Here is a 12850-nt window from a genome sequence, read left to right as displayed (position 1 = left end):
CAAAAAAACTCTTGCCGCTCACAGGACTGTCTCAGAAAATTAGAATATTGTGATAAAGTTCTTTATTTTCTGTAATGCAATTACAAAAACAAAAATGTCATACATTCTGGATTCATTACAAATCAACTGAAATATTGCAAGCCTTTTATTATTTTAATATTGCTGATTATGGTTTACAGTTTAAGATTAAGATTCCCAGAATATTCTAATTTTTTCAGATAGGATATTTGAGTTTTCTTAAACTGTAAACCATAATCAGCAATATTAAAATAATAAAAGGCTTGCAATATTTCAGTTGATTTGTAATGAATCCAGAATGTATGACTTTTTTGTTTTTGTAATTGCATTACAGAGATTAAAGAACTGAGACAGTCCTGTAAGGAGTTAGTAGCCAGGCCGAGACCATGGTTAAGAGGTTTTTGCAGTCTGCACATTGTTAACAACTGAAAAACATTGTAATTTTTTTTAAATTTGTGTGATTTTAGTAGAGTTCATACTCACATCAGCAGATGGCGCTCTCTTAATAGTCAAACTCCTGAAAGAAGAGAGCAAGATAGTGAGGTGACTTTGTTCAAATCTAATAAGCAAATGATCAGGTGACGTCCAGATCAGGCGTGGGGACGTGAAGCTGGACGACAGAGACGATACAGAGCTGCAGCTGCTGCAGACGGGGTGATAGCAGCACATGAAACACCACAGTGAAGCACACGAGGAAGCCCCTAAGCTCAGATCCAGAGGGTTTTAGTCCAGGGGCCAGAGCCCAACATTTCACTGGTCAGCACCACTCAAGCTGACCAAACTTACTTATGATTTTTGAATATACCCATGTCTATAGATGATATTCTGGTATGATAACCTTCCTGAGTGGCAGCTGGATCAGAGTTATCAGCTCATGAAGTTAAAAACCCCTTCAGAAAATTACATTTTAGATGCTGCTGCATATCCTGGTTTAGACTCACTGCAAAAACTCAAAATCTTAACAAGAATATTTGTCTTATTTCTAGTTAAAATGTCTCATTTTTAGTCAAAAAAAATCTCATTACACTTAAAACAAGACTCATCACTGGAAAAAACAACAATTTTCACCTGTTTCAAGTAGATTTTCACTTAAAATAAGTAGAAAAATCTGCCAGTGGAACAAGATTGTTTTGCTTGTAATGAGAAGATAAATCTTGTTCCACTGGCAGATTTTTCTACTTATTTCAAGTGAAAATTTACTTGAAACAGGTGAAAATTGACAAATAACAAGTTATTTTTCTGGTAACGACTCTTGTTTCAAGTGTAATTAGATTTTTTGACAAAAAATGGGACATTTAAACTAGAAATAAGACAAATATTCCTGGTAAGAGTTTTTGCAGTGCATGTACAGGATATCTGTCAATATTTCACAATATTGTCTTTGGTATCATTTTAAAAGGGACCTTTAAAGCATTCATTCAAGCTAAGATGTGATACATTTCCTGAATCCTTATGGTCCTGTGAGTATTCCAGTTTTTGTATTTTGTGTCTCTGTTGTTCCTAGATGACACAGGGATAAAAGATAGTATATCATTTAGGTGAAAATGGTTTAAAAATGTGTGTTGTTTATAGTTTAAAGAGCTGCAGTGACCTCTATGTTGGTCAGAAAGATTCACATCTTAGCTTGAATGAATGATTAAAATGATACCAAAGACAATATAGTGAAACATTGACAGATTTCCTGTACATGAGTCTATTCAGGGCATGCACCAGCATCTAAAATGTAATTTTCTGAACTTCATGAGCTGATAACTCTGATCCAGCTGCCACTCAGGAAGGTTTTCATACCAGAATATCATCTACAGACATGGATCTTTTCAAAAACCATGGGTAAGTTTGGTCAGCTTGAGTGGTGCTGATATCTGGTCTGGAACATGGACTAGTTGTGCTGGATCAAACCTGCACCCAGGTCAGGTTTGAGGACGCTACTGAGGGGGAGGGAGACACAAACCCAGTGATTATAACTATAGACAACATTAGAACGTCGTCACAAGAGGCGTTTCAGGGGAATGTATGTGGGATCAGGGCTGGGGATCCATTCAAATGTCAAGAATCGATTCTGATTCTTAAGATTCAGAATCGATTATCATGATTTGATTTGATTTGATTCCGATATTGATTTGGGTTAGTGTTATTAAAACTGTTTTTTGAGCTGTTGCATGAATTATATGACTTATATTAATACTAGTATTATATTGAGATTCAACAGCAAGTATTAGCAGCTAATGATGCTGTAAGGACCAATCAGCTCCCAGAATGCTGATAGAACTGAAACAGAAACCTCATGTGGGTCAGAATTACCAAACAGATCCAGGGAGGAAACGGAGACGGAGGAAATCAGTTTTATTCTTTCCCACATTCCGTTTTTTTTTTTTTTTCGAACATATGTTTATATGAAGATGTAAATGTTTATCTTTTTGTATTATTATTTTTACTTTCATTTTATATACATGTTCGAAATAAAAATTCATTCATTCATTCATTCATTCATTCATTCATTCATTCATTCATTCATTCATTTTTTTCATTTTTGTTCTTTTCTTTGGTTTTTAGCATTTTATGCAAATGTAACCCTAAGACAGAATATCCAGTAATGAAATATGGACAATCTATGCAATCATAACTGAAAACTTTAATGTTTTCATACCTTTAAACATACAGGACTGTCTCAGAAAATTTGAATATTTTGATAAAGTCCTTTATTTTCTGTAATGCAAAAATGTCATGGATTCATTACAAATCAACTGAAATATTCCAAGCCTTTTATTATTTTAATATTGCTGATCATGGCTTACAGTTTAAGAAAACTCAAATATCCTATCTCAAAAAAAAAAGAATATTCTGGGAATCTTAATCTTAAACTGTAAGCCATAATGTATTACATTTTTGTTTTTTTAATTGCATTACAGAAAATAAAGAACGTATTAAAAATATTCTAATTTTCCGAGACAGTCCTGTATATCCAGTAATGAAATATGGACAATCTATGCAATTATAACTGAAAACTTTAATGTTTTCATACCTTTAAACATATTTAAAGGCAAAAACATGGCACTAGTTATTCTGGTGTCCAACAAAACACTCCTTTTTTGGGCATAAACAAAAAAATACCAAAAGTTGAAAATGTAATGATGAAAAAAAAAAAAAAATCAATCTTTAGACATACGAATCGATTGTTAGGAATTAATATGAGAATTGATTTAGAATTGTAGGATGTATTTGTTGAACACAGGCCTGTGGGCTGGGGATCTGCTGTTAGCGGCTGGCGTGGGCGGTGTGGCCTACCTCATCTGCAGAGCTTGCTCCACACATTCCAGCAGGCTCCTGCAACAGGAAGACCCCTGGTGTTTATCTGACCGTGGGCCGGAGTGGCCCATGACAATGGGAGGGAAGAGAGCTCTTCCTCCTCTCCAGCCCTACGCACATGCCTAGACCGCTCATGGTTCTCAGAGAGCAGGGGTCGGCAACACAACATGTTGAAAGAGCCGTATTGGACCAAAAACACAAAAAACGAATGAAATTAAATGAAAAGTCTTGTATAAGCCTTAGAATGAAGGCAAATGGCGAAAGGCGAAATTTCGAGAAAAAAGTCGAAATGTTGAGAAAAAAGTTGAAATGTCGAGGAAATAGTCCAAATTTTGAGAAAAAAGTCGAAATGTCGAGAAAAAAGTCGAAATGTCAAGATGAATGTTAAAGTACAATTTTGAGAAAAAAGTCGAAATGTCAAGAAAAAAAAAGTCAAAATGTTGAGAAAAAAGTAAAAATGTTGAGAAAAAAGTAAAAATGTCGAGGAAATAGTCAAAATTTTGAGAAAAAAGTTGAAATGTCGAGACGAATGTTGAAGTACAATTTCGAGAAAAAAGTCGGAATGTTGAGAAAAAAGTCAAAATTTCGAGAAAAAAGATGAAATTTCGAGATTAAAAAGGAAAGGAAAAACGAAGAAAAAATGAGATAAAAGGAAAAAAGTAGAAAAAAAGAAGAAAAAAAGGAAAGAAAAGACAAAAAAGAGAAAAAAAGAGAAGAAAAAAAGAAGAAAAAAAGACAAAAAAAAGGACAAACATTTTTGAAAAAGCTCCAGGAGCCACTAGGGCGGCGCTAAAGAGCCGTGGGTTGCCGACCCCTGTCATAGATGGTCAATAGTTAAGTCTATAATGCAAAATCAGTTTCATTTTGAGTGTCAATGTGCATATCTTCGTGAATAAAATAGACTCAGCGTTATTCTGCCGTCCAAGTACATACTAACTAAGCTGAATCTATAAAACCTGCCCAGTAATAACAATGAAACATGTCTTTTACCCCTACTGCAATTGAGATTGGATTATATAACTTTCACCACCTTTATGTTAAAAACAGTGTTCTCTTAAGGGGACTTTAAAACGTCCAAGACTTTCTGATCTTTGGTTTTCTGCTTGTGTGAATTCAGTAACAGTTCATCTAGATCAGGAGTCGGCAACCCGTGGCTCTTTAGCGCCGCCCTAGTGGCTCCCTGGAGCTTTTTCAAAAAGCTTTGACTTTTTTTCCCCCTTTTTTTCTTCTTTTTTTTTCTTTTTTTCCTTTTTTTCTTCTTTTTTCTATTTTTCTTCTTTTTTCCTCTTTTTTTCTTCCCTTTTCCTTTCCTTTTTAATCTCGACATTTCAACTTTTTTCTCGATATTTTGACTTTTTTCTCGACATTTCGACTTTTTTCTTAAAATTTTGACTTTTTTCTCAACATTTTCACTTTTTTCTTGACATTTCGCCTTTCGCCATTTGCCTTCATTTATACAAGACTTTTCATTTTTTGCGGCTCCAGACATATTTGTTTTTTGTGTTTTTGGTCCAATATAGCTCTTTCAACATTTTGGATTGCAGACCCCTGATCTAGATCCTTCACTAAATAACTTATCTGCTGAATGATCAAAATGTATACATTTTTTAAAAGGTTTTGCCAACGAGGGCAGTGTCCATGGACACATATGCAGGCAGTTTTCCTGGGCATACACGAGTAAACTAAATAAACAGTTTACATTTATTTTGAATTGATGTTGCTTTAAATTGATTGAAACCAACCTTTTAAATTCAAAATAAATGTGTTTTACCTGTCAGAGCCACTGCTAGATGCCATCATGTCAAATAAGAGTATCATAACTACTGACGGAAACCTTTTCTGGACTATAAGCCGCACCTGTATATAAGCCGCACCCGCTCTATTTTTTAAAAAATAAAAAAAAGATATACAAGCCGCACCTGTATATAAGCCGCACCCACTTTTATTTAAAAAAAAAGATATGCAAGCCGCAGATATTTATGTTGTTAGATTAGATATTTACTACATGTACAGAAGGATTTTGAACTGTAAATGATGTACATGTTTGTACCTAAATAGATCTTTCCTAACAGTGTCTTTTAACACGGCAGCAACTTTGCTGATTAAAACGGGACAGAACCAAGAGAAAATAACCGCTATTTATTTATCTGCTTCTACCTACTTCTATCTGCTAAAGAAAAAGTAGCGTATTCTTCTTTGCATTTATTTTGTCTTAGTTTTTATTCTAATTCCGGTTAGCACTCCCCCTAGCGGTGGAAGAAAAATCCACAGAATAGCCGCACCTTTGTATAAGCCGCATGGTTCAAAACCTATGAAAAAAGTAGCGGCTTATAGTCCAGAAAATACGGTAGATACATAAGAAGCACATTTAATTTTACTGCAGTGGCACAGCTATCTGTACGACTGTAACCGCTCTTCTGTAGCTTGGACTCCCTCTCATCACACTTGTGATGTTGTCTCACAACACGTTTGAAACTACATGATGTTATCCTTGATCTAATTTCAGAAGGATTCCTCAGCGATATTTCTCCAGAAAATAAAGATATAACAGAATTAGAAGATGAAGGGAAACCTTACTTTGAGCTGTCTTCATCTCCAGACAGACTCCAGTCGTCGTCATAGGAACCCTGACGAGAGTAGAACCCAAACACAACCTGAGATTAGTTTAGTTTAGTTTTTTTTTAGTTTAGTTTAGCTTATTTGCGGTCATGACATCACAAAAAAAAGAATAAAAATGACAACAAGGAAACGGATACACTGTTCAAAGAAAACATTACAAAAAAGTTTCCAATATACAAATAACATCTAGACCGAAAAAGGTGCAGGCTGAAGCAAAGCTTATTCATTGCCTTCCCTCAAAAAGATTAATTACATTAATGAAATAAAAGCAAGAAGTAAGAGATAAGACTGCCAGTAAAACAAATTGTCTCCATGAGGATAACAAAGATTCCTCAAGAAATAAATAAAAAAAATAAAATAAAAGGTGCAGTCTACATGTTTCCTTCATCCTTAAATAATCAAATCAAATCACCAAATAAATCAATACCCAAATCAACATAGCAGCATCACCACTCATTCATTTAATATAGAGAAATCATCCTTCTTTTCAATGTTTTTTTAAAATGTTTTAAATGTATTCTGTATTCACCACTAGTATTACCATATCTGGATTATTGTGTGGACGTTTGGGGCAACACATATATAAGCAATTTACAACCGCTATTCAGACTGCAAAAAAACAATCAGGAAACTTCACAATGTGGGTTATAAGGATATAATAATTATAAGGTTATAAGGATCACACAAACACACTGTTTTTAAAATCGCATGTGTTGAAATTCTGGGACATTGTCAAACTAAAAACTCTACAAATCATATTCAAAGCGAGAACTGATTCACTTCCAGGCAATTTACAGAAAATGTTTAGTGACAGGGAGGGGGGTTATAATTTAAGAGGAAAATATAATTTCAAAAAACAATGTGTTCATTCTAAAAGGAAAAGCACGTGTATGTCAGTTGTTGGAGTGGATCTATGGAATGGGTTGAAGCAATGTACAAATATAAATAAATTAAAACAATGGTACAAAAAGGAAGTTGTGGGAAGTTATTTGATTGAGTTATGTTAAGGAGAGATTGTGTTTGTTAGCTGGTTAGGTGCAAAGGCTCAATTAGCAAGCTATTTATTATTAATATTTATGTTTAATTTATAATAGAGGTAACAAGGGGGCAGGGTTAAATAAGTTTTACTTCTAACTGCGCCTTTTTGGACACTGTTTTTTTTTCCCTGTTTGTATTACATTTTTGTTGTTTTTGCTTTTTTTCTGTATGTTTTGAATTTGTTTTACAATTTTATATTTTTTTCCCCTTATGTGTTCGAAATAAACAATTCAATCAATCAATCAAAAAAAAATAACGTTAAGGTTCTACATGATTTCAAATCCCTCTCCAACTTATTCCAAACATCCACCGCTGCCACTGTAGCATCTCAGTTTGGTGTTGGTTCTGATTGTTGATTTCCTGTATATGCTCTCCCCTCTGAGGTTGGAATGGTTTAGATTAGATACACATCACCGGTTTACAGGACATTAATGAAATAAATAAAAGAGCTCACCACATCAGGATACGGCTCTGTGACTTTCCTCAGCGGAGGCCCAAACTTTATCTGGTCAACTGCAGAGATGAGACATTAATGATTCAAGTTACAGGAAGGAAAAAAAAAACCCTAAACCCAAGAGACTAAACAAAAGAAACGTTTTAAGATGAAAACAGGAGACTCAAAAATTGTAACACAATAGCATTGAAAATGCTACTAAAATTCTAAGACAATTAAGACATTAAAGGAGACCTATTATGGCATTTAATGTATATTTTAAACAGGCCTTGAATGTCTTAAAAACAATCTAAAGCTTGTTTTTTCTACATAAATCATAAATCCAGCCTGTGGGCCCTGTCACTAGTTTTACCGCTTCTAACCTCTTTTTCTGCGCCTCATTTTTAGGGAAGGGGGGGTATGATAATGAGGCTCTGCGCTGATTGGCTCCCTGAATGACGTGTAGCAGGGGAGGAGAATAAACCTGCTCCGCCAGAGCAGCCCGAGCCTGTAAATTATCACAACACTGAATTTTCACAAATGGAAACTTTATTGTTAAAAAAATAAAATATGAGTTGTATATAAATAACATTTATGCACTATTTAAGCCGGATCTGCCCGGCGGATGCTGAACGCTGGCCCCGGAGCCACGCCGGGCGCCCAGCGTGGCTCCGATGCTGGAGCAGGGCGCATCACAGCGGCTTTAACGGGGGAATCTGACCGGTTCCGAACGGCCGGGACCGCAGGAACCGGCCTGGACTGGTAGCAGGGACTCCCGGGGACCGACCAGCGGAATTTCAGCCGGATCTTCCCGGCGGATGCTGCGCGACAGGCGCTGCAACCCCGCGGCGGGCGCACAGATCGCTCCGGAGCGCATCCGCTCCGCTGCGCATCCGCGGCGCATCGCCCGTTACTGGTGATCAAACCGACAGATTTGCCTGAAAATGTCGGAGGGTGAAGCTGGTCCGACCTGGGACAGACCCCCGAGGACCCAGCTCCCAAACCACCCGGGAACCTGGATGATTTAACCTGGATCCGCGGCGCCGTCCGACTGGCTGAAGGAAGCACCGCTCCAGCAGCGGAGAGAGCTGGTTGTGGGCGTGGTTTCAGCAGCGGAGGCTGAACCTATGGAAATGAGCGCCTATGGTGACGTCACCATAGGCGCAGATTCAGAATGGCTCAAAAAAGGGTCACGTGACACTGGGGGACTCTGTAAGGCGGGGGTCAGAGACCCTGCAGAATTCCATGGTATTTTGTCTCCCCTGTGCTGGCAGGGTGAGGGGAGACCACTTTATATATGTTAAAACAAGAAAAAACGTGTTTTTCATAATATGTCCCCTTTAAGAAAGAAAAAAGAAAAAAAAAGAAATGTTGAGATATTGACAACAGGAAAACCTGAAAGAACATCTTAAACCTATTTGTTTAAATGGCACATTGTGAAGCATTTTCAGAATGTGCCCGAGTAGGAACTTGTAAAGTCTTTGAATATTTAATCATGTACACTACGTAATATCATCCTAGATCTGCAGGGACTCGTTACATTAGGAAAGAGATGGGATGAAAATCACTGCATGGACTCAGGAACACTTCTGGAAAGGACAGTCTTACTTAAGACATTTTATATATTTTCCGTGTTATTTGTGATTAAAGTATTCGCTCATAAGATTTACAACTCACTGCATTTTGTTTTCAGTTACATTTTTACACAATGTCCCAATTTTTTTGGAGGTTCCACCTTTAAGTTGTTAAAAGCAGCAGTTTAAATAAATGATCATTTTATTTTCTCAACAGTGAGAGGCTACAGCTCTGCTAAGTGATGCGAACAAAGCTTAAATTAAGCCGTCATTACCATATCTACCTCATACTGCTGCACCTTTCAGTTATTTAATTGTATATATGTTCCTTCCTTCCTTCCTTCCTTCCTTCCTTCCTTCCTTCCTTCCTTCCTTCCTTCCTTCCTTCCTTCCTTCCTTCCTTCCTTCCTTCCTTCCTTCCTTCCTTCCTTCCTTCCTTCCTTCCTTCCTTCCTTCCTTCCTTCCTTCCTTCCTTCCTTCCTTCCTTCCTTCCTTCCTTCCTTCCTTCCTTCCTTCCTTCCTTCTTTCCTCCCTCCCTTCCTTCTTTTCTCCCTTCCTTCCTTCTTTCCTCCCTTCTTCTCTTCCTCCTTCCTTGACCCGAAGACAGCACAAGGGTTAATGTGGTTGAGATGTTTTTAAAATAAGAATTCACTATAAAATAGAGCGAAATTTTGTCACGGTATCAGGAATGTTATGGCTTCGTTGTGCTTTGTGCTGCAGTTTTTCATTGCGGGTTGGAAAACGGTGGACTGTAGGAACGAATGCTCGACGCAGCAACACCACACTGAGAGTCAAGGACAGCTCAAAACACAGCTCAGATCTAGTCAAAGTCAAATGGCTGTATAAAGCCTAATCTAACCGTTGATGGATCTCACCTTAACTACAGCTAACTTCTTATTTGTTTCACACAATTATTGAAAATCCGCATTTTTTCTCCGCATTATTTGCAAGACCTGATAGTGCCTTATGTTCCTGGCAGAGCTCTCCATTCTCAGAGTGCAGGTTTACTCGTAGTTCCTAGAATATCTAAATGTAGATTTGGAGGGCGGGCGTTCTGCTATCAGGCACCGTTACTATGGAAACAACTTCCAATCTGGGTTAAGGAGGCTGACACCACCTCCACCTTAAAAACTAAACTTAAAACCTTTCTGTTTAGTAAAGCCTGTAGTTAGTGTTTAGTAAACCTCTAGCTGGTGTTGGTAAATCTCTAGGTAGTGTAAACTCTAGTGTGTTAGAGTCAGTAGTCATAGTTGCAGCTATAGAACAAGACTATAATAGTTAGTCTCAAATATAGCTTCGCGGTAGATATGCTGCTATAGGCTTATGCTGCAGGGGGGACCGACATGATCCGCTGGGCGGTGCCTCTCACCCTTCTTCTCCTCTCCTCTTCCCTTCCTCTCTTCTCCATTTCCATTTTTATTTATTATAAGTATCTCATAGCTATCATTTTTGTCCATCGCTCCTGTAGTTTCTTGTGCCGGCCCCCCTTTTTTCTCTTTTGTGCATGTTTCCCCCCCCCTCTGGTCATCCCGCTGCTGCTTCCACCTGCCTGCGCCCCCCAACCCGCTGTTTGGCTTAAGGCTTTTCTCCCACTAAGGGAGTTTTTACCTGCCATTGTTTATGTAATAATTGCTCGGGGGGTTATGTTCTGGATATCTGGAAAGCGTCTAGAGACAACTTCTGTTGTATTAGACGCTATATAAATAAAATTGAATTGAATTGAAAATGGAATCTAAAATCCTGCTAAACATTTATGGACTGGCAGCCGTTTCTAGTAGTGAGTTTGACAGGATGTGTTGGTTATGTGCCTATCTTAAAGTTGATCAAAAAGCTTTGAGGGCGAATATATCAGGAGAATGCAGCACAATCTTTCTGTCAACATCCAATCATACAGTATGTTCTGAACTGTCCTGTAGTTGTTGCTCCCCTGTGTGAAAGAATAGGGTCGGAAATTGCAGAAGTGAAGAGGCAAATCAGTCGTCACCAGCTGCCTTACCAAAAAAGGACATTATGTAAACGGTTCTGCTGCAAGTCAAGCCTGCGTGTTGATCTGCACACTGTCCTCACCGTGGTGAACACGGCTGTGCAGGGAAGTCCCAGGTCTGTGTCTGGTACTGTCTTGCATGCGGTTTAAGTTACGTTATTTTGGTCAATTGAACATAAGCAATTGCATTTCTCAATCCTTCAGTTGTGATCGGGTGTTTTGTGTGTTTGCTAGAAGTAGTACTCGAGTTGAAAAAGAAAATCAGGGGGGATGGTGGATTTTATCATGTGGGGACAGATAATTCGTGCTGATTACAAATAATATAATATATTACAAATAATAGCAGTGACCAAAACAGCTGCAGAAATACTGCAGGAATGACATAGCAGCAGTTAAATGCAGCCTTCTGTAAGCTTTAAATATCCACTGGGCTTACATCAAATACATCAAAACACAACAATAAAAAACACTTTTCTGAACTTATCAATATGACTCTGTCCTTCACAGGATAAGTAAAATGGATCACTGCAAAAACTCAAAATCTTAACAAGAATATTTGTCTTATTTCTAGTTAAAATGTCTCATTTTAGTAAAAAAAATATCATTACACTTAAAACAAGACTCATCACTGGAAAAAACAATAATTTTCACCTGTTTCAAGTAGATTTTCACTTGAAATAAGTAGAAAAATCTGCCAGTGGAACACGATTGTTTTGCTTGTAATGAGAAGATAAATCTTGTTCCACTGGCAGATTTTTCTACTTATTTCAAGTGAAAATATACTTGAAACAGTGAAAATTGTCAAATAAGTTATTTTTCTGGTGTTATTTTTCTGGTGATGACTCTAAATGTTGAAATAGCAGTAAAACCACATTCATTGATGAAATGACATAAGGGATGGAAAGGAGGGATGGAAGTTTTACAGGGGGGATGATTTGGACCGTTTTTATTTCAGGGGGGGAGGATTTGGACCGTTTTTATTTCAGGGGGGGATGATTTGGACCGTTTTTATTTCAGGGGGGGATGATTTGGACCGTTTTTATTTCAGGGGGGGATGATTTGGACTGTTTTTATTTCAGGGGGGATGATTTGGACCGTTTTTATTTCAGGGGGGATGCCATCCCCCCTCAACTCCAGTACTGGGTACAAGCCCCTCGGGCAACTTAGTTTCAGGAAGCCAAGAAAACTACTGTACTTCAGGACCCCTAAATCAAGCAAACTAATACGGCCCGGGAGCAGCCATGAGAGTTGAATGAGATGAGACAGTCGCAGATTTGACTGACCTCATTTTCAGGCCCTTTTTGCTTAACAACAAACTTTCTTCCTCTCAGTCATATCAGGGAAACTGAAGCAAGATTGTTGGAAAAGCTGCGCAACCCAAAAAAAATATCTTAGTAAATTCTCACAAGGTTCACCTTCAAAAATCCTCCAGAAAGGGTGGTCTGGGATTGCCTGTTTTTAAACGCTACTACTGGGCAGCCAACTCCAGGGCCCTTACCTACTGGAAAAATGGAAGTGATGAAACGGAGGAGAGTCCATCGTGGTTACAACTGGAAGCTGCTGTAGTTACAACGTCTTCACTTCCTGGACCAGGACTTAACACTATTCCTCGTCACCTTCTTCATTAATGGAAGGCGAGAACATGAAGAAATGGCAAATGGAGCCAGAGCTGTGCCTCCATATCCATGCTACCCGTTTCCACCAGAACACCCCGGACACTTTGGATGAAGGTGCGCATTTCCGTATGTCTTCCTGGACTCAAAAGACCAACGGTGCGTCCGAAATGCCATGCTAAACAGTATATACTAAAAAGTATACTTAAGTTCGGCACACTTTTGAGTAATTATCAGTAGTGTGCATTAATTGGGACGTACTATT

General features: G+C 38.0%; 1 protein-coding gene across 1 annotated transcript in view; it reads right to left on the bottom strand.

Annotated features, from left to right (window-relative positions):
• map4k2 (mitogen-activated protein kinase kinase kinase kinase 2) overlaps window positions 1–12850 on the bottom strand; it is a 67590-nt gene that overhangs the window by 15465 nt on the left and 39275 nt on the right. The window contains exons 14-17 of the mRNA XM_061710042.1: window positions 7436–7494; window positions 5902–5951; window positions 3304–3342; window positions 502–535 (exon numbers count right to left, since the gene is read on the bottom strand). Of these exons, the coding sequence (XP_061566026.1) occupies window positions 502–535; window positions 3304–3342; window positions 5902–5951; window positions 7436–7494 (182 nt within the window). The remainder of the gene's footprint in view (window positions 1–501; window positions 536–3303; window positions 3343–5901; window positions 5952–7435; window positions 7495–12850) is intronic.

Source organism: Cololabis saira, chromosome 20 (genome assembly GCF_033807715.1).
Source record: "Cololabis saira isolate AMF1-May2022 chromosome 20, fColSai1.1, whole genome shotgun sequence".
Classification (NCBI taxonomy): Eukaryota; Metazoa; Chordata; class Actinopteri; order Beloniformes; family Belonidae; genus Cololabis; species Cololabis saira.
This window is presented reverse-complemented; position numbering and strand designations above follow the sequence as displayed.